The sequence below is a fragment of the Solanum verrucosum genome, unplaced genomic scaffold (assembly GCF_900185275.1).
Source record: "Solanum verrucosum unplaced genomic scaffold, falcon-dt-bn FXZP01000048.1, whole genome shotgun sequence".
Lineage (NCBI taxonomy): Eukaryota > Viridiplantae > Streptophyta > Magnoliopsida > Solanales > Solanaceae > Solanum > Solanum verrucosum.
In genome coordinates, this window is record NW_026020157.1 from 891,095 (window position 1) to 914,063 (window position 22,969).

General features: G+C 37.9%; 1 protein-coding gene across 2 annotated transcripts in view; it reads right to left on the reverse strand.

The window, feature by feature from the left end:
- LOC125828350 (protein ESMERALDA 1-like) overlaps nt 1–22,969 on the reverse strand; it is a 57,419-nt gene that overhangs the window by 21,545 nt on the left and 12,905 nt on the right. For both annotated transcript variants that reach the window (XR_007443043.1, XM_049507661.1), the window contains exon 5: nt 13,507–13,704. Coding sequence is in view for 1 of the 2 variants with exons in the window: in XM_049507661.1 (XP_049363618.1) it covers nt 13,507–13,704 (198 nt within the window). In the remaining variant the exon portion in view is untranslated. The remainder of the gene's footprint in view (nt 1–13,506; nt 13,705–22,969) is intronic.

Sequence of the window (22,969 nt, forward strand, 5' to 3'; positions counted from 1 at the left end):
AATTTATTTTATTATAGTGGAATGGTGGTCACTATTTGGTAGTGAAACACCAAACTTGCAAAAGTTTGCCATGAAAGTATTAAGCCTAACTTGTAGCTCATCCGGATGTGAGCGAAATTGGAGTGTGTTTGAACACGTAAGTAAAAAAATTATATCCTAATTTCCATATTATATTATTATCAATATCTATTAGTTAATATTTGTAACTTATGTGTAGATTCATTCTAAGAAGAGGAATAGGCTTGCACTATCGCGTCTCAATGATCTAGTGTACATTAAGTACAATAGAACATTGAAACGTCGTTATGATGCTCGTGATCTCATTGATCCAATTCGCTTGGATAACATTGATGATTCAAATGAATGGTTAGTTGGATGCCCCGAAGATCAAGAAGATGAACTAGTATATGAGGATGATGATCTTACTTGGGGTAGTGTTGCTACGGCAATTGGAGCTGATGAGAGTATCTATCATCTTAGGGAACTTTCTTCAAGATCAAGAGCACTTGACAAGGGCAAAGGAGTAGAAACTTCATCTACAAGTTCAACTTCAAGTAGGACTCGAACACTAATTGATGAAGACTACGAGGAGGAAGAAGATGAGGAGCAATATAATTATGTAGAGGATGTTGATCTTCAAGAATTGGATAGTTTTGAAGAAGAATAGACTTTTAGAGTTCTAGTATTATCTTTTGAATTATTGGGTCTTTAAAGTTCTAGACTTTTAGTATCTACTTTTTGTTTTTGAATTGAAATATTTGCTAATATATGTTATTGCTATTGAGATTTTGGATATTTATATATGCAATTAAATATTTTTAATTTTTGGTATTAATTGGCGCCTTGATTCAAAAAGGCGATCGCCTCGCCGCTCGCCTCGCCGCGTGGCGAGGCAGGCCCTTGTCGCCTCTCGCCGTCCAAAACACTGGGTCCATGACCTATCAAATTGAAGGTCTTCGAGTCCTCTTCCCAACGCTACCAAGTTTGCCTCGATCAGAGTTCTTAGTAAAAAGTTATGACTGATTTACTAGACGCTCTAACCTGGTAGCAGCTCCGCGATGGCTCCGCGTTACGGTCTGAATACGGACCTCACTGGTCGCTAGAAAAAAATCCCGACTTCCAACTCGTTTTATTTATTTCTTTAAGGGTATTTTAGTCCTAAAAACCCTTAGGAAGTCATCTAAATTACTCTAAACGTGTAGAAAAATTAGTTTTCATAACCTAACCCTCTCATTCACTCCTAAATTTCTACGCTCAAGAACTTCAAGAAACGCTAAGCCTAGGGTTCATCCAACATTTTCCTTCAATTTTCTTCAAGAACATTGTTCTTCCAAGTATGTAACCTTCTCAGAGTGTTGGATTTCTTCGCCCTCACGCCAATCATGAAATTTCATTTGTAAATTCGTTCTTGAAATCGTTTGTATTGAGATTCTTGAGAAGTTCTTGAATTTTAGTTTCTATTCTTTAACAAATGGATGTTTTGAGTTCTTGAGGTGAGGGTCTTGCGAATAAGTGGTGTTTTTTGGTAGAATTTGAGTGAGATTTCAATGAAATTGCATTGGGTTTATGAATTAGCTTGAGTTTGGGAGAAGAAAAAAAAGATGGCCAAATATTCACGTCCAGGTCCGCGTCGCAGAGACGCTTGAAATTTCAATCTTCAGTCGAACACCCCCTCTCCGCGTCGCGGAGAGGATACGGAGTCTTCTGTATCGAAAGTCTTTTTGCGAGCAAAAATTTAATTACCTCTATGTGTCGCGCTAGTGTTCCTTTGAATCGTGTCTTCGTTCTCTTCTTGATATTAACTCTTAAAGTCTTCATTGATCCTTGAGAGATCCTACATATCCTAACCACATATCGTAATTTACATTTCAAATTAAAGTAAAGTTAAGATGAAAGGTCAAGAGGTCCTTTTGAGTCATTTTGAGAAGTCTTGCAATTAACTATAGATTTGAGTTAAGTCTTGAGTACATGAGTATGAGAATGAGAAGAGTTGTATTCATGCGTTTCTATATTGTAATTGAGATCCTTGAGTTGAGCCGTTCATGTCCATAATTCTGCATGAACCCTATGAATTGAGTATTTTTTAGATGAGTAGTATCATTGAGTTCTGAATTCTGAGTTCTTGAGTTCTGAGTACTGAATTTTCAATAATGTTATTGAGATCTTTGAGTTGATTCGTTCATGTCTATATTTCAGCATGAACTCTATTTTGAGTTCCAAGTCTTGAGAGTCTATGAAAGCCAATCATTGTGTTTTAAACTGAGTTTTGAGGAAAAGTTTAAAGAGACAGTTTTGATTAAAGTTTAAGGGAACTAAGTATTCCCAAATGTATCATTTTTACATTGAGAAAAGAGAAACTTTGATTTCTAAAAAGAGTTGAGTTCAAAAATATTTCAGAGAAGTTACTTCTTTTAAGAGGATAGTTTGAGCAATTTATCTCAAACTAGAGAACTAGTATGCTTCACACATTTGAGCATAAGTATATATTATTGGGAGTTGTATTGAGCACCGACATGGGGATGAGTTCAGACAACTCACATTTCTCATAAACCATGTATGCCAACATGGGTACAAGATCATAATTTTTAGATGAATCCTAAGTGCCTTCGGGCAGCACTTAGTAGACCACTTAGTTGAGGTGTTCCATACCCCGACAAGGTATAGAACAATTTTGGCAGTGTGGGTGAAACGTTGTATCATCACGTTGCTCATAGTGATAGTTGTCAGTTAGGGAATCTCCCAAATAAGAGTAAATAGTATGTCATTGTATTTTTATACATTTTGAGTTGGTATCTACTGTTTTGAGTTTATTGTATTTTTATATACATCCTTGAGTTAGTATCTGTTTATTTTGAAGCTTTAAACATTTTATCTTTTAGTATTGTTTTCATATTGGAGTTGAGTTGAGGTGAGTATGGTCTTCCCATGTTATCACTTCAGTTAGCTATGTTTTAGTTCTCCTTGTATACTCGTATATTCAATGTACTGATGTCATTCAACCTGCATTTTTTTATGATGCAAATACAAGTGTTCAAGATTATCAACAGGCGCATTCGTTGAGATCACTCTACAGTTAGCTTTTGGTGAGCCTCATTGTATTCTGGAGGACTTCACATTTACTTTCAGTTTAGTTGTTTTGAGATATCGTGAGTCTTGTCCAATATATTTCCGTAATAGTAAAGGCTTCATAGATAGTTAAGTTGAGGAGTCTTTCAGTATGTATTTTCTTTTGAGTTGTTTTACAAACTATAAGTAATTCTATTGAGTATTTTCCAGACTTTATAAAGTTGAGTATTTGAGTTTAATGAATTTAATTCAGCTTTAAGTCTATTATTGCTCGAATTAGTTTTTCACTTGGAGTCAACCACGATAAGGGTTCGCTTGGGGACCAGCAATGGTTCTTGAGTGTTGGCCATGTGCAGGGTGTAGGCGCGAGTCATGACAAACTTGGAATCAGTGCACAGAGTTCAAGTGTCCTAGAGTGTCTATGAAGTAATGTCGGTAGGATCTTGTTTATGGTTGTGACGGCCCCACTTCTATAAATGAGAGACCGCAAATATTTAAGAAAAGTTCCCTTTTCCATACTCTAAATCGTGTGATAGAATTATGTCATAATGAACTTATTCTAACTCGTGTGTTCTTATATCCATTCGACTACCCCTCATACAAAGGTGGTTGAAAAGCAAAGTTAGATCCTTATCGATGAGTTACTCTCAGCACAAATCTTGAGAAAGGTTTGTGAGTGAGCTTAAGTGTTGAGATTCAAAAGATGCACTCTTATTCATATGAATCTTGCATTCGAGCTAAAAACGAGATGTACTCTCAGACTCTCTTCTCTAAACCTTGTTTCAGTTGAGACCCTCATGAGAAAGTGTGTTTTAGAGCTTGGGTAGTATTTTCACCCGAAAAGATAGTATGAGTTACGATGTCATAAGCAGTAGTAGTAATGCCCAGAGTTAGAAGAATGCATGTAGAGGTATAGTATCTAAGAAAGGGATATAGCGATGAGGAAAATTATGTTGTTGCAGTCATGCATCCAATAAGTTATAAATGAGGAGTTCTCTTTGTAGACTAAGAAGTGATGAGTTAGTGTAGATTTCATGATAGAAAGTTGAGTAAGAGTTACTAGTATGGATGAGTTAGAGTATACTTTAACTAGAAATGAGTTTATGATGAGGTGTCATTGTGTTAGTAACGACCAAGTGTAGGTGTTGAATAGAAGAGCAGGAGTATTCATGAGGTGATAGCTCTAAGCTAGGCTTATGATTTTTGAAAGGAGAGCCCCATAGTATTTAGAGGATTACAGAACTAATTAAGAAATAATGTATAGTAAGTGGGTAAATAGTACTTAAGTTGTGAAGTGGAATGTGAGAGTAATATGTAAGTATGTAGACTGAGAGATAAAGATTTACTACTCGTCATGAGGTCTTAGTGGGAGAGTGTCTCTTAATTTTATCTAGTAGTCGGAAGTTAGTATAGTATGTGAGCAATTATATTGATATATGTGTTTAGTACTACACACTAAGCTTTGAATTTGAGATGAGTGTTGTGAAAAAATGATGGCAACATGAGGGTGATGATGTTAGTTTTGAGATCTGATCTCGTAGACTCGACATAGAGTAGGTGAGGAAGTACGATGTTACCTGCAACGAATAGGAGTGGTACAAGTGTGAGATTCTGACTTTTAGATGAGAGAAATGAGGTATGACTAAGTCACTGATTAACAAGAGTATTAAGTGGTGTACCCGAGATTGTAAGTAGTCAGATGAGGTTATAATTAAGTTTATCGTGTTCACGTATGCCTAGATAGCATAATTGAGTTGTCATATGGAATAGGCTAATGTAAGCATTATTTTTTACCTTAAGAGTTAGATGACACAGCATTATAAGCCAATGAAAAGAGGTTAAGAGAAGCATCTTAAAAAGAGGTCGCAAAGGGAATCTTAGTACTTGGATATGGAGAGTTTAGTAGACATGGAATTAGACTTTCCTGAGTGTTAGAGTAAATTGAATGTAGACTACTTTAGAGATGATGGAATAGATCCATAGCTTTAAAGTATCAGTTTCAGACCTAAGGGTGAGATGATAAGATGAGAAATCAAGTCAAGTGTTGAGAATGAGATAGTGATGTCTTCAGAAAGAGTTAAAGTGGCATATTGATCCATTCATACTCCAGCGTATCCCTCAAAGACAGTCGTTTCAACATTGGGTTGATGTCTCATATATCAGAATTTTGTCTACGACCTATGCTCATACACGAGGACGAATGATCCCAAGAGGAAGATAATGTAACACCCCGAAAATTTTTAAGTCAAGACTCGAACCATTCTTCCTTGTGAATAAGATTTTACCGAGTGATTCTAAATTTTCTTAGGTGTTAAGGTCACTAGGTGTAACACCTCGAGTTTCAAAAAAAGACTAAGTAGAAAAATTTGTTCGAGTCACCCATCAGTTTCTAATTTTTGGTCAACTTCAGAAGACCATATATTTTAGCACATAAAGAGTTAGTGGTCCATGACCTATCAAATTGAAGGTCTTCGAGTCCTCTTTCCAACGCCACCAAGTTTGCCTCAATCAGAGTTTTGAGTAAAAAGTTATGACTGATTTACTAGAGATGCTCTAACCTGGCAGCATCTCCGCGATGGCTTCGCATTACGGAGTGAATACGGACCTCAGTGTCCGCTGGAAAACTATCTCGACGTCCAACTCGTTTTATTTATTTCTTTAAGGGTATTTTAGTCCTAAAAACCCTTAGGAAGTAATCTAAATTACCTTAAACGTGAAGAAAAATCAGTTTTCATGACCAAACCCTCTCATTCACTCCTAAATTTCTACGCTCAAGAACTTCAAGAAACTCCAAGGCTAGGGTTCATCTTCCAAGATTTTCCTTCAAGTTTCTTCAAGAACATAGTTCTTCCAGGTATGTAAGCTTCTCATAGTGTTGGGTTTGTTCGCTCTCACGTCAATCTTGAAATTTCATTCGTGAGTTTGTTCTTGAAATCGTTTGTATTGAGATTCTTGAGAAGTTCTTGAGTTTTAGCTTCTATTCTTTAACAAATGGATGTTTTGAGTTTTTGAGGTAAGGGTCTTGCGAATGAGTGTTGTTTTTTTATAGAATTTGAGTGAGATTTCAATGAAATTGCATTGGGTTTATGAATTAGAGTGAGTTTGGGAGAAGAAGAAAAAAAAAGGGCCAAATATTCACGTCCAAGTCCGCGTCGCAGAGACGCTTGAAATTTCCATCTTCAATCGAACACCCCCTCTCCGCAACGCGGAGAGGATACGGAGTCATCTGTCTCGAAAGTCTTTTCGCGAGCAAAAATTTAATTACCTCTCTGCGTCGCGTCGGTGTTCCTTTGAATCGTGTCTTCGTTCTCTTTTTGATATTAACTGTTAAAGTCTTCATTGATCCTTGAGAGATCCTACATATCCTAATCACATCTCGTAATTTACATTTCAAATTAAAGTAAAGTTAAGATGAAAGTTCAAGAGGTCCTTTTGAGTCATTTTGAGAAGTCTTTTGCAATTAACTAGATTTGAGCTAAGTCTTGAGTAAATGAGTATGCGAATGAGAAGAGTTGTATTCATGAGTTTCTATATTGTTATTGAGATCCTTTAGTTGAGTCGTTCATGTCATAATTATGCATGAACCCTATGAATTGAGTATTTTTTAGATGAGTAGTATCATTGAATTCTAAGTTTTAAGTTCTTGAGTTCTGAGTACTGAGTTTTCTATAATCTTATTGAGATCCTTGAGTTGATTCGTTCATGTCTATATTTCAGCATGAACGGTATTTTGAGTTATAAGTCTTGATTTGAAAGCCAATCATTGTGTTTTAAACTGGGTTTTAGGGAAAGTTTAAAGAGACATTTTTGATTAAAGTTTAAGGGAACTAAGTATTCCCAAATGTATCATTTTTACGTTGAGAAAAGAGAAACTTTGATTTCTAAAAAGAGTTTATGAGTTCAAAGATATTTCAGAGTAGTTACCTCTTTTAAGAGGATAGTTTGAGCAACTATCTCAAACTACAGAAAGAGTATGTTTTACACATTTGAGCATAAGTATATATTATTGGGAGTTGTATTGAGCACCGACATGGGGATGAGTTCAGACAACTCACATTTCTCATAAACCATGTATGCCAACATGGGTCAAGATCATACTTTTTAGATGAATCTTAAGTACCTTCGGGCAGAGCTTTGTGGATGCACTTAGTTGAGGACCCCGACAAGGTATAGGACAGTTCTGGCAGCGTGGGAGAGACTTTGTATCATCACGTTGCTCATAGTGATGGTTGTCGACTAGAGAATCTTCCAAATAAGAGTAAATAGTATGTCATTGTATTTTTATAAACTTTGAGTTGGTATCTATTGTTTTGAGTGTGTTGAATTTTTATATACATCCTTGAGCTAGTATCTGACTATTTTGAAGCTTTAAAAATTTTATCTTTTGTTATTGCTTTCATATTGGAGTTGGGTTGGCCTATGTTTTAACTAACAAGTTATGGCCTAAGTTTGACCTTGGTCAACATTTTAGGCTAGAAGCATGGTCGACACGACTCGGAGATGAGGGTTAGCTTACGACGTTTTGGATCATACATGTCTCCTTCTATATAGCTTGACTAGTTTTTTGCATTTTGAAACAAGTTTGTATATTTTTGGTCTACTTTCGGGACTTGTACTCTGTGTAGCAACTTTGTACATGACTACCCAAGTTTTGGGGTGGATCTTTATTCATGCTATGTTGGTTTTTATATTATCTTCCAATGCTCCTTTATGTTATATTTGTATCTCCTATTATTTATTGTTTCTACCATGTATGTTTGTTACTTGTCGTTCTGGATTAGGGGTTGGCTTACCTACTAGCGGGTGATAGTAGATGTCATCATGGCAAGAGTTTTCGGGTCTTAACAGCACGTGCTACCGCAGATACATGGTGGAAGAGAAAACAAAGGTAGGAAGAGGAACTGAATAGAATGTGGCACTTGATCCTTGATAGCTGAGGGAGGCAATCATTAACAAGATAAGAGGATGTGAGAATTGCATCCCAAACACGCAATGGAACATGAGATTGTATGAGTAGGGTGAGAGCGATCTCAATGAGATGCTTATTCTTCCTCCCAACTATCCCCATCTTGTTGAGATGTGTATGGACAAGACGGTTGATGAATAATCCTACAAAAATTCATAAACTGCTAAAATTAAAAAGATAAGTATTATGGTGTATATCAATACGAAATGCATAGATAGAAGCCCCAAATTGATTTTGGATTTCAGCATGGAAAGCCTGAAAAATGGAAAACAACTCTGATTGATTTTTCATTAAGAATATCCAAGTGCCACGAAAAATCATTAATAAAACTAACAAAATAGCGGAATATCATAGTAGAACTTCTTTGACTAGGACCCCCCAACATTTATATAAACTAAAGTGAAAGAGAATTTGCCCGATATTTAGGACATCGAGGGAAAGGGGAACGGATCTGCTTATCGAGTTGACATGACACAGTAAAATTGGCAATTATAGGAAACCAAGTACAATTTTTTGAAGCTTCGAGATTCTGGATGTACCAACCACCTATGTAATAAATCAAGTGAATCGGCAATGGGACAAGTTGTGGGCGATGGTGATTTAGGGAAAATATGGTAATAAAGTTCATATAATTCATGTATGGTGCCAATCAACTGCCCTGTACTGAATTCAAACTTAAGAAAGGAAGTGGACTAGCTTGACGTATTTTGGTAGCCATGATTTGTGGATAAATAGTAAAGAAAAGAGATTTACCATCAGAGATGTGATTGAATTATAATGACCCTCATGGTCATTTCTTTGTTTCTCTGTGCTTTTACTATTTTGCCCCCTCGTAGCTTCTATGTTGTGAGTTTGATATGTTGCGATGGGTGGCGTGCTTCTCGAGGTGGTCAGGAGAGATGTGTGAGTTTTCCCCATTTTGCAGCTTTTATGTTAAAAGAATTGACTTCAGTCGACATTACTGGTAAACGAGCTCGAATGAGATTTCTGTCAGTGTTGTTAGCTCCGAAACATTGAGTTTGGTATAGCAAGACCTTTGGTTCGGATCCCATAATGATCGGGTTGAGTTGGAGGTTCTTGTGTTTTGTTGGTTTTAGTGTGTTTGGTTGTAGTGTTGACTTGGGTCAACAGTTTGTCGAGATGACCTCTGTTGGTTGTTTCAGCAATTTTGTTGAGTCCAGAATTTTGTTTCTGGTTAGGTAGCATATCTGGTTTGCGTTCATAGGACCCCGAAATAATCTTGAAGGTTCATTCGGAACTTAGGATTTTTATCCCAAGTTGTTGATATAGCCGCTCCTGCGGTGAGCCAGCTGCTCTAGCGCAGGCTGGTGACCGCCGCAGCGCAGTTTTCTCGCACCTTTTGGTATCTATCTACTCACGTGGAGCTAGAGGTTTCCGTTGACCTCCGCTCCTGCGGGTCCTTCTTTGCTACAGTGGCGTTGCTCTGGCGCCCTCTAGTCTGCCAGGGCGGTGATCACCGAGTATTTTTAGTTATTTCTTCTCTCATTTCTCCAAGTCAGTGAACTTAATATCCTCCATTGAAGAGCTCGACTTGAGGTGACATTGCTCATTTCGTGTCCATTTATATTAATTCAAAGGTAATTCTCCTCCCTTTGACTTTCTATTGCTTATTCTAGCTTCGATTCCGCAATTTATTCTTGATTGGAATCTCAAAATCCTTGATTTTCAATTCTTAAAGTAAGCTTTATGGACAATTGGATGTCCAATTACATTTCCGTCTTCACCCAACCTTAGGGCGTGTAATCCTTACCTCAGAGAGACATAATGACGTAGTTAGTTTTCCGTTTTGCTGTCATAGTCTGAGGGTCAAATTTTGACGCATTTTTCGGTCCAAATTTCACGAAATTGATATGGGTATCGTTAGTCTTGTACTGACGTGTAGCTTTTGTTTTTTTATAGCTTGGCAACGTTCAAGTCCCCTTCGAAAGGGAAAAGCTCTTGAATAGCTGTTCAAGTTTGGTTTCCTCTTTGAGGTAGGTTACGGCTTCCTTCTTTAGACTTAGCTTAGTTAGTTTCTATATAAATGGGGTTGCATAATCGTTAAGAAGATTGTAGGGTGACCTATTGGGCTTGTATGATCCTTAGTTATATTTTGGCCATTTTCCGGACTTTAGACTGCAGTTTAGCTTTAAGCCTTAGTTTTGATTGATTTTAGCCTTTGATTGGTTTTGTAATATCCATAGAATGTTTTTAGGATGTTTAAACTTAATTTTAGATGCATTGGTTGCTTTTTAGTATGATTGCGTGTTTATTTTGATATTTTTGAGCTTTAAGTATGTTATTGTGATTGTGGGTCAGATGCCTTGGAGTAGAACTGGCTGGAGTTCCAAGTTATTAGGATTGTGTTGTGAAGGGTATTTACGCTAATGGTTTGTGTAATATGAATGTATTGTGAATGGTTTGATTATGATTGGCATGCATTCGTGCACTTGGCATCTGCATTTGACCATGTATTGAGATGAGAAAATATGGATTTTCTATTTTGAAACTAATCTACCTCAGATTTTACTTGATTTGGGCCCCAAGGGAGCATGTTGTTGGTTTATTAGGGAAGAATGGAGTTTTATGAGAGATTGTTATCATTTTCTTGGGATTTGAGTTCATAGAGATGTTACTTAAATTTACTAATTTTACTATTGAAACATGAGCTTTTATGGAGGATTGAATTATTTTATAAGATTTCGGACTTGTGAAAGAGAGTTGTGCTACATTCACTGATTTCCGAAGTTCTGTTGAGGGATGGACAGTTTTACTCTCTATAGTGAGCCCGGGGGATGATTTTGGGTTTCACTTTTCTGCCTTTTTGCATATGTAGATGAGCTCCGACGACCCGCGGATGCAATTATGGGCTTTACATTTATTGCATATGCAGTTGAGCTCCGATAGGTCTACGGAATGTTTCAAGGAGCCTATAAGGCGGCCGGCGAGGTGATTCCAAAACTTCTTACTTTTATGCATTGGCCACATATTCATTGCATCATTTCACATTGTATGTTTGCTTGTGGATGACTTGCTTTAAGTTTGAATTATCCCTAATTATTGGTTTCTTCACTATCAATGCTTTGGAGTATGATTCTAGTTGACTCTAATCCATAGTGTTAGCCTATGTTGCTCGGACTCTTCAAAAATGTCAATGGGTGTGTGTCGGATACTCTAAAAGTAGTACATTTTGGAGAATCTGACTCGGGTGCGGCAACAATTTTGGAGAGTCCAAGTAACACAGGTGTTAGCACTATTGTGCCTTTTATATTTATATGGTTTTCTATTTGAGCTCAGTCGATCTATGATGCCTATTGAGTACCCCCCGTGTTTTGGTACTCATACTACACTTCTACATCTTTTTTTGATCTAGTACCTAGTACGAGCCACCCTGGTTGACTCTTGATCTTCCGAGGTCGTCGTTGTTTGGATCGTGGCGAGCTTTTGGCGTTCGAAAACTTGTTGCTTCCTCTCTCTTTTACTGTCTATTTATTTTGTATTTTGTTTAGATAGACGGGTTGTATATAGTTCTACTCTTGTACTTTAGATGCTCTTGTACCAGTGATACCAGGCCCGAGGTTTGGTTCTTATATATATTTGTCTTTCCTGGCCTCTTTTTGGCCTTATTGTATATTTGGTACCATTATGTACATATCTATGCTATGGCCCTTCTCTTATCTTGTTATTGCTTCTGGTTAGAAAATTTTAGTTTTATTTTACCAATTGTTGTTGGATTTGGCTTGCCTATTGGGGGTTTATGGTAAGCGCCATCAAGATCCGATTTCGGGCTGTGACACAGATGCACCATAATTGATGACCCAAAGACTGATAGAAGAAGGTTGAGAAACACAAGCGACAGTGTTACTGGTCTGAACAACATAAGCTCTCTCAGAGGATGTCTACTTACGTATCTTATGCCAAAGGAACTGAATATATTCAGGTACAGAAACCATCTGACCATTCAAAGTACTGGATCAAATTTTCTCAAAGTTATGCAAGAGAATCAACATAAACAATCAAGAGCAAGGAACCCAGGAACTGCTTATTTTAAAGGACAGAAGAGGGAGGAAATTTTAAAGCTGAATCTGGTGAACCATACGCTTCAGTTGAACCCCAAGTGTAATGAAGAGGTGTCGCCAGAAAATCTAGATTGATTGAAATAGTGACTTGGTCGCCCGAGTTCACATAAAATACCTGGGGTGGATTCCAAAAAGATAGGAGACTCAAAGGACAGAATCTGAAGTCCGGAAAGTGCCAAAAGAGGGAAATATGCTGGAAAAGACAATTGAAATCGCCAAAGTAGGATTCCGGTGAACTGAAATTACAAAACATTATATTAGTGGGATTGGTATGATTGGCCGAATCCCCAAGGAGGAGATCTGCTTCAAAGGGTGGCTAGAAAAGGCATTACGCACCCAGCACACATGTCTAAAGCGTCACCGGAGTCTATACTGCTAGTGATGTGTGGTGGCTCCGATATGGACTTGGATGGTCCGGGTTTGCTCGCCGGAGTATCCTGGGCATAGTGGTGGTGCTGAATTTTGCACAGAACTCATGAAGATAATAATGTGACCTGACAGTAGCCGGAGGGCAACAATATTCTCTTTTGTGAAGTTGCTGGTAAATTTGCAGAGAGCAATCACCACGAACTCTGATACCATGTGAAAGAATAAGAAAGGAAGAAAACATTGAAAGAAAAACTTGGTTTTCTTCCCTTCAATACAATGGGTGTTTCAATAGCAACCTTTACATATCCTAAACCGAAAGACGAATCAATAATTTCCTAATATCAAGAAATCATTTCCTAATAAACCTAAGTGATTTACATAATAATATATACACAATTTTAACACCTTCACACGCTGGCGATGGCCTCAATTTTGCGTCGTGAGATGCATCCATTCTTTCTGTCATTACAAGAGGATGAGACAGACATAAAGAAGTATCACAGGCTCCCGTAGCAATAACTTTTGGGCATAATCTATCAGCGTAAAGTTGATGTAGAAGTGGAAATCAAAGGGGGGAAGGACAGTACAAAAAAAAGAGGCACGCAGTTCATTATAATTAAACTAATTATGTGACAATTTCCAAAATTGATGTCATGCCATATAACCTTTTATTTTTGGTGTAACAATGTATTCCCCATAAAGGTGGAGGATATTACTCACTTTTTAGATAGTTTAGGATGAGTATAGGCGATAGATATTTTTGGTTTTGCTAACTTTAAACTCCTGATGTAATTACTACTGAAATACACTATTGGTGTATTTTGTCTATAAAATGTTAACTTTCTTAAAAATTTCCAAACTAGGAATTATAATGAGTTTTCGATATTTAGCACTGACAGCTTTTACCACAGAGAAGTGATCTCTTATAGGTGAGAGTTATCTGTTAGTACAGTTACTTAATGGAAGCAGTTCAAACCAGGAGGGAATAGGAGAGACAAAGAAAGCAAAAGATATAGAGAAGCTCACTGTTCTTCAACCATCTTAGGAAGAACTGTCCCCCGGTAGTACGAAACAGAGGACAATGCCTTGATCCTGAAGTTGTACACATTGGTCATATTGTAATCAAACCGTTCCATAATAAGACCAGGAACCTTGTCCACCACCCTTACATCATTTGCTAGGGTTTTAACAAAAAACTCTTCATCATAAATATCGCTGAATTTGCTGCACATACAAAATAAAACATTTTAATTTTGGTAATGAAAAAAGGAACAGGTATGATCCCCCACCCACCCTAAACAAAAAAAAAGGCTAAAACATTCTAGGGATAATTTCGAAGACCTCACTTTAGGTTTTTCATTCCGTAACACTGACATTCCTTGTGGTTTACGATATTACATGTACCTCCCTTATTTTAATATTTTGTAACAATTCTTTTAACCTATTTATGTTTATTGTTAAAAAAAATACTATGTCCTCTTTACCATTTTAATATTATATTCTTCTAAGTAATCAATATTATCAAAATATCTTCTTTTTTTTATAACAAGGGAAACCCACGGCCGCTACCCTTTGGGTATGCACAGGGTAAAACCCCCGCTCCTATGCAATAGCTCGCAAACCACATAGGAGAGGTAACCTGCACTAGGCAAGCCCGGTGCGACGAGCTCGACCCAGAAAGCAAACCCCTTGCTTTCGCTGGCAAGGGTTTCGAACTTGAGACCTCCAACATGGAAGTCCCAAGCCCAAACAACTGGGCCACCCCAAAGGGTAATATTATCAAAATATCTTAGTTAGCAAAGTCTATAAGAAATTCTCGTCCATAAATTTACCAACTTATTCATGAGTGGCTTCATATTTTCTGGCAATAACCAGAATGATTTATCATCCCTCAATTCTTATTCTTTAGAAAGCACATTGTAAGAAACGACAAAAAACAATATGATCAATAAAACACAATGGGTTTTTCTAAATTGAAAGGACCACTAGAAGATTAAAAGATATAGGCATATAAATCACATAGAATTGAACTTTGGGTCATGGCACCTACATGGAACAACCAGTTCCACTAATCATCTGAGAAACCTAAATATTCATTAATAGTTTAGCTGCTGCTTTGTATCATCTGGTTCATATGGGTCAAGAGATCTCAGATCCTTATCCTGTACAGTCTAGTGTAATGTTCTAGGACAAACATAAAACAAATGCTTTTCCTCAGCCAGCTCTTCTGCGAGGAAGGATAAACTGGTGTTCCAGCATATGGCCATACTGCTTTTAGTGCTATTGTGTGAGATATTGAAAGAAGGATGAGCTGTTGTTCAAGCATATGGCCGATAAGGTTTTGGGTAATACGTTGTTGACGTAGCTAAAGACTTGTTATGCTACCAGAAGTACATGTTATATTTGTATATACTTTCCGCGAATACATTTATGACTCGACTCATGTTATTTTACTAAGATAGTGTAGGTAAATGAGAATTGCGCTTTTGAGGAAGTTGCCATAATTATCTACTACGGAAGACTACTTAAGAGTACAAGTGGGACATGCATGGTGAGCGTTCATATTTTGACAGTTCAAAAAGTTTTGGCCACGTTTGCGGACGAACGTTATTTTAAGTGGGGGAGAATGTAATAACCCATATATTAAGGGTTATTTGATAATTTATATAAAAGAAAATGAATTAAGAAGAAAAAAAAGTAGGTCAAGCCCAGAATGGGGGAAGGAAAAAAAAAGCCATGGAGCTATAAATAATAAATGTGAGAAAATCAGAAATTGGAAGAAGCAGAGAAGCAGAACACAGGAAAACATAAAGAAGAAAACGCAAGTAGGATGAAAGAAAAGGCCAAACAATTACATTTGCTAGAAGGATTTATGGTGGGCAATGGTTCTGGTCGAACAATTTCTATATCACATCTCTTGTTTGCTGACGACACACTGATCTTCTGTGAAGCTGAGAAATCCCAAGTGCAGTACCTTAACCTCACTCTTATGCTTTTTGAAGCCATGTCGGGACTCCACATTAACATGTCTAAAAGTATTATCTACCTTGTCAATGAGGTCCCTAACTTGGAGAATTTGGCAGACATCATGTGTTGCTCAATTGGATCTTTTCCCACAACTTATTTGGGGTTACCATTGGGTTTTTAGTTACAAATCAGGTGGGGCTTCGAGTGGTATTGTGGAAAAGTTTGAAAGAAGATTGGCTTCCTGGCAGCAACAATATCTCTCACTAGGGGCAGGGTGACACTCATCAATAGTGTCTTGGATAGTATTCCCACGTATTTTATGTCCCTCTTCCCCATGCCAGCTAAGGTGCAAAATCATCTTGACAAGATTAGAAGAGACTTCCTCTGGGAAGGTAATAGTAAGGACCACAAATTCCACCTTGCGAAATGGGCCAAAATCACCATGCCAAAGCAGTTTGGAGGCTTAGGGATTAAAGACCTGGCATTACATAACAAGTGTATGCTTATGAAGTGGCACTGGAGGTACAATCAGGAGACAATTGGTCTATGGAAGGAGGTGATCCAAGAAAAATTTGGTAGCACTCGTCACTGGTGCTCTAATGAAGTCACAATTCCTTATGGTACAGGGGTCTGGAAAGCTATAAGGAAGTTGTGGGAGGTCTTCTACAGCAATGCTACTCTCAAGGTCGGAAGTGGGGAGCACATCCAGTTTTGGAAAGACACTTGGCTGGGAAACATCCCTCTTATGAACGTATTTCCAAGAATATTTCAGATTGCCTCCAATCCAGACTCAACCATCTCTCAGTGTTGGGAAGGTAATACTTGGAATGTGACTCTGAGGAGAAATCTAAATGACTGGGAGTTGGAAGAATTTATGGCCCTCATGGCCTCCATCCAGACCAGCTCAGTCCACAGCCAAAGCAGGGATAGACTCACTTGGGGAAGCAACAAGGATGGCTAGTCAAAGAAGGCTACTTACATCTAAGTTCAAGGAAGACACTTATTGATCTATGGCCCTGGAAACTTATCTGGAGAACTAAGATGCCTCCAAAAGTGATATGTTTCAGCTGGGTTAGTCTTAATGGTTCTTGCTTGACACAAGATAATCTTATGAGGAGGAAGTTTCATTTAGCCAACAGATGCTACATGTGCTCATGCAACCCAGAATCTATCAATCACTTGTTTCTTCATTGCATTGTTGCCACAGATCTTTGGAGCATGTTCTTTTCTCTCTTTGGTATGACTTGGGCCATGCCAGGCACTTTGTGAGAGGCTTTTGTGTGTTGGAGTTCCTGTAAAGTAGGGAAGTCCATCAAAAAGATCTGGTCTTTGGTTCCCGCTTGTATTTTGTGGTGTTTATGGATAGAGAGGAACAAAAGATGTTTTGATGGCATCCCAACTCCCATTTCCTCTCTTAAGGCTATTGTTTGATTAGACTTTTTAGTTGGGTAAACCACTCCTCTGTCATTACTATTGATTCTTTCCTAGAATTTATTAGCTCCATAGATGTATGTTGATAGTTGTGATAGCTTTTTTGCCTTCCTGGGAGCTGATAATCTCTTTGTAATGCTCGCATCTTCTTGATGCTTTTTGCTAATGATATCCTTCTTATTTCATCAAAAAAAAAAATGCAAGTGAGAGAAAAGAAAAGAAAGGGAGAAAAATAGGGATTTTCGACCCAACACATAAAGGTAATGATCCAATCTATTAGTTAAGTTTATTGCGTGATTATGAGTAGATTGTTTAGGTAGAATCATGGAGAAATTATGAGGAACTGAGAGAGTTTATTTCTAGGGTTCTTCAACCTAAATCACTGATTTGAAAGGGCAACCATTATCCAATTTCGATTTTGATTAGTGTTCTGGAATCATCTAGCCGAGGGGAATCCATCTAGGTGGTCATGGTTCTGGATTTCTGACATGTTATGTGGCAGCCTAGAATGCTTGCCAACTCATGAATCTGAGGAACTTGATAGGGAACATACTGTTTTGCCCAGTTGACCCTCAATCCCACAACAGGCTTCAAATACTACGAGCCTCAGTCTGATGTAGGTGATTTGTTTAGCAACTGGTTCACAAAAAATTGACTCTGTCATCTGCATAATAATGTAAATGACAAATTTCCCTTTCCTGCCCATCTTTGCATCAATTTGAAATCCCCGATTCACTTATTTAGTAACGCAATTCTCATTATGCTATTAATACCTTCCATTGCCAAAATAAAAAAGGAAAGGAGATAGAAGATTACCCTGTCTCAAAAAGAGACCCCTTTCTGATGGAAAACAAACACAGGTTCACCATCTACTAGAACAGAAAACGTGCCTGTTTTTATACAAAACTCAATCAAACTCAACCACTTGTTGCCAAAAGCCCAAAACCCATTTGTCTAAGGATGTTGATAAGAATTTCAAATTTACATGGTCATAAGCTTTTTGAATATCAAGTTTGCACACTACACCAGGTTCTACTCCTCTCATTCTTGAATTTATAAATTCATTGGCTATAAGTGCAGCATTCATGATCTGTCTGCCTTTTATGAAGCCATCTGATGTTTGTAGACCAACTTGTTCACCACCTTCTTCAATCTTTCAGCTAGCAATTGACAATGATTTTATATATCCACCTATCAGACTTATAGGTATGTTGTCTTTCAGAACAGCAACACCTAGTTTCGTTGGGATAAAAACCATGAGGGTGGCAGTGAAACTTTTTTCAAAAACCTAGTTGGAATGAAAGAATTTAATAGTTTTTGTGATATCTTCCTACAGCATTTCCCAGAAGATTGAAAGAACATCATTGGACAGCCATTTGGTCTAGGAGCCTTCTGCACACACAATTTGATAGAATCTAGAATCTCATCCTCCTCAAATTGTCTTTGTAGCCATTCCTGTTCTTCACTAGGGATTACTGGTACTTTATGAAGCTGCAACTCAGGCCTCCAAGCTTCAGCTCCTTGTACAGGTTCTGGTAGTAATTCTAAGGCCTAAGCATTCTTCTTGATCACCTTAGGGTCAGTAACCATGCTCCCATCAACTTCCAATTGATCAATGGAATTAAATCTCTTATGAGATGTAGCAATTGTGTGAAAAAAATTGTGTTTTTGTCACCATATTTTATCCATTGTATCTTGTATCTCTGCTTTCATGCTATCTCCTTGCTAGTAGTATTAGTATTATTTTTAGTATTTTTATTATTTTACAATTTTTGTATTTCTCATTCTTACTTTTCTATTACTACTTCTTGTCTCTTATGCCTCTATTTTCTTTTTTATTTGAGAATTGGTAAACATTGTATTCTTCAGCATTAAGGATATGCTAGGGACCTTTAAAAAAATTCAGAAAAGAACAAAAAGCATAATAGTTACAAGGATCCTAAGAGTTCTAAAAGTTGATCTGAATCCTCTAATCCTATCTCTTTACACCAAAAATATAGAGATACAATGCAATTCCATTTAACCTTGTGAATGGAATTGGATATATCTTCAAAATTCCTACTATTCCTCTCCTTCCACACTGTCCACCAAATGCAATGTGGAATCAAATTCCACCAAGTCTTTTGTCTCTTGCTACCTCCTCTCCTGATCCAACAACTAAGTAAATCAGTTGTATGTTCGGGCATAGTCCATTTCACTTCTAAATAGTTGAGAAACATGGACCATATTTCTGCTGTGAAAGTACAATGTAAGAATAGGTGACTATTAGTTTCCCCCGTCTTTCCACATAAAGAGCACCACGGAAGTATGATCTTTCTTTTCTTCCTCAAGACTTCATGTGTCAAGCATGCCTTTCTAATGACCAGCCAAGTAAAGCATTTAACTTTTGTTGGTGCTGCAGTCCTCCAGATATTTTTCCATGAACTCTGGTATCTGCTACTTTGTGAGTTGCACTCCTTTTTATATGCCCTGCCAACTGTGAAGATCCCATCCTTACTGTGTGACCATCTAACAACATCATTGTCAGTATTGGTGCCTGCAAAATCCCCCACTTTCTCCAACAATTTGGCTACTCTCTCTATTTCCCAATCATTTAGAAGTCTTCTGAAATAGAGATTCCAACCTTGTACAATTGGTGCACAAAATAAATAGATCAGGAAACAGGTCTTTTAGGGGGGTTTGTTTGATCCATACATCCCACCAGAATCTAGTTCTCCTTCCATCCCCCACCTTGATATGTAAATTTGCTTCTAACTTGGGCCATAAGTTTCTAATAGGTCTCCAAACCCCCGCTCCATAAGCATCCGTGCTTATGTTACTACACCAGATTCCATCCTCCCCATATTTACATTTAATCAAATCTTTCCACAAAGCTTGCCTCTCCTCAGTGTATCTCCACAACCATTTCATCAAAAGACTGTTGTTATGCTTCCTCAAATCTCTGATGCCCAAGCCACCTTTATCTTTTCTATGCAAAACTGTCGCCTACTTGACCAAATTGTAGCCTTTGTTCTCTTTGCAACCATGCCAAAGGAAATCTCTCCTAAGTTTGTCCAATTTCTTAACCACTTTTGCCGGTATAGTAAAAAGAGACATAACATATGTTGGGAGAGAGTCTAGAACAGAGTTGATAAGAATGTGTCTGCCACCAAAAGAAATGTATTGAGCCTTCCATCTAGCTAGTCTCTTTTCAGTCTTCTCGACTATGTTGTCCCATATCTTCGAGTCTTTGTGTGTATTACCTAAAGGCATACCCAAATAAGTTGTGGGCAATTTCCCCACTCCGTAGCCCAAAATGTCAGCTAGACTTTGGAAGTTTGTCACATCCTTAATAGGATATAAACTGCTCTTTCCCCAGTTAACTTTCAGACCTGTACAAGCTTCAAAAAACAACAAAATTAGTTTGATGAATCTAAACTGCTCCTCCCGTGGCTCACAGAAAATCACGGTGTCATCTGCATAAAGTAGATGGCAAATCTCTTTAATATCACCATTGTTTCCACTAATCTGGAAACCTCTGATCCACCTGTTTTTTGAGTAGCAATCCTTATCAAGCTATCAAATCCCTCCATTACCAGGATAAATAAAAAGGGTGAAAGAGGATCACCTTGTCTGATTCCCCTTCCTGACGAGAAAAAACCCACCGGTTCTCCATTTACAAGAATGGAGAATCTCACAGTGCTTATGCAAAATTTTATCCATGCCACCCATCTTTCTCCAAAACCCATTTGTCTCAAGGTGTTTAGTAGGAAACCCCAATTTACATGATCGTATGCTTTTTCAATGTCCAGCTTGCACATTACCCCTGGAGTGTTTCCTTTCAATCTGGAGTCCACACACTCACTTGCAATGAGAGCTGCATCCATTATTTGTCTTCCTTTAATGAATGCCATTTGGTTTTTGTTGACAAGCTTATCAATCACTCTTTTCAGCCTTTCTGCCAGTAGTTTTGCTATCACCTTGTAAACTCCAGTAATCAGACTTATTGGTCTGAAGTCTTTAAGTTCAGCAGCACCGGCTTTCTTGGGGATGAGTGCTACAAAAGTAGCATTAAAGCTCTTCTCAGTAATCTGTCTAGCCTGGAATTCTTGTATAGCCTTTATAATATTCTCTTTTAGGATCTCCTAGAAAGACAAGTAAAAGGACATGGGGAAACCAGCAGGTCCAGGTGCTTTCTCCATAGCACAAAGCTTTAAGCAGCCTAAGATCTCTTCCTCCTCAAAAGGACCCTCTAGTTCTATCTGCTCCTCCACACTAATGGTTGTTGTTGCAACTTATGCCTCTATTTTCTAACTATAATGTTGTTGTTGCAACTTATTTTTTGAGACAAGGATAACTTTGTATTCACACCAAAAAATTCATCATCCAAAAAATGATGAATTGGAAACTTACATCCCACCCATGGGTATACTTTACAAGTTTCCTTTAAAATCAACTAAGTCTACTATATCCCCTACAAGATTTTGTTTACACCAAAAAAAACAAAAGGCTTATACAATTCATTCTAATCTTCTGTAAGTTAGTCTTTTGTCCCTCAAAACTTCTTAAATTTCTTTCTTTCCAGAGAGTCCACCATATGCAAGCAGGAATAGTTCTCCACCAGTGTTCATTTCTCCCTCTGTTCCCAATACCATTCCAGCTATTTAGTAGTTCCTTTGTTGTGCTAAGCATCACCCATTTAACTCCCAACAGAGCCAAAAACATGCTCCATAGGCTCAATGCTGCCTTACAATGAAGGAACAGATGGTCATTGACTTCGGCTTCCTGTTCACACATGACACATCTTGAACAAAATTGCCATCCCCTTTTCTGTAAAGCCTCATGTGTTAAACAAGCCTTTCTACAAACCAACCAACAAAAACAAGCTACCTTTGGGGGGCATTTGGTCTTCCAGATTAACTTCCAAGGCCAAATGTCCACCATTGACTGCCTCGTGTTAAGATTCCAGTAACATGATTTCACTGTGAACACACCCTTGTTATGTAATTTCCATCTAGGTTTGTCAGGCCTCATAGATAAAGCAGGGTGTGAGTTTAGTACTCCCAATAGGCTAGCAATTTCCCCAATTTCCCAGTCATTTAGTGCTCTTCTAAAAACAAGGTCCCATCCCTGTTGACTGCAAGCTTGGGATACAGAGACATTCCTTTGCGTACTCAAAGTGTAAAGATGTGAAAAGGAGTTTCTAAGACTGTCTTCTCCAATCCACACCTCATTCCAGAAATTAGTTTTCAAACCATTTCCAACAATGATTGACATGTTGTTGTTGAAATAAGGCCATAATCTTCTTATGGTTTTCCAAACACTACACCCAAAGGTTCCCACAACCTCCTCAGTTGTCCAGTGATTGAGTAAACCATACTTTCCTGCTATGAATCTTCTCCAAATGGCCCTCTCTTCTGAGGAGAACCTCCAAAGCCATTTCTGCAAGAGAGAGGTGTTTTGTTTGCTGAAGTTCTTCAAGTTGAGCCCCCCTTGTTGAGTGTTGAGAGTCAGTTCATCCCATTTCACAAGGTTATAACCTCTCTTCTCCTTGTTTCCTTGCCATAGAAAGGCTCTCCTAACTCTATTGAGTTTTTTTTCAATGCTCTTTGGTATGGAAAAAAAGGCTCGTCATGTATGTAGGCATGCCATCAAGAACTGACTTGGTGAGAGTCAATCTGCCCCCTAAAGAGAGATATTGACTTTTCCACCTAGATAGTTTATTCTCGCACCTTTCCAACACCCCACTCCACACCTATAATTCTTTGTTTTTAGCACCTAGAGGCAGTCCCAAATATTTAGTTGGTAAAGAGTCCACTTGGCAGCCCAAAATAACAGCGAGATCTTGCAAATTTCCAACCTGGTTGATAGGAGAAATGTGACTTTTCAGCCAATTTACATGGAGACCTGAGATACCTTCAAAAATTGTTAGGATGGCTCTCAAATGCTTGATCTGACTTGTCTCTGCTTCACAAAAAATTAAGGCATCATCTGCATAAAACAAATGACACACTTCCAGATCTTCACCTCTACCTGTCAGCACTGAAACCTTTCACTCATCTATTAGCATTTGTTGTTCTGAGCATATGATTTAACCCTTCCATAGCTAATA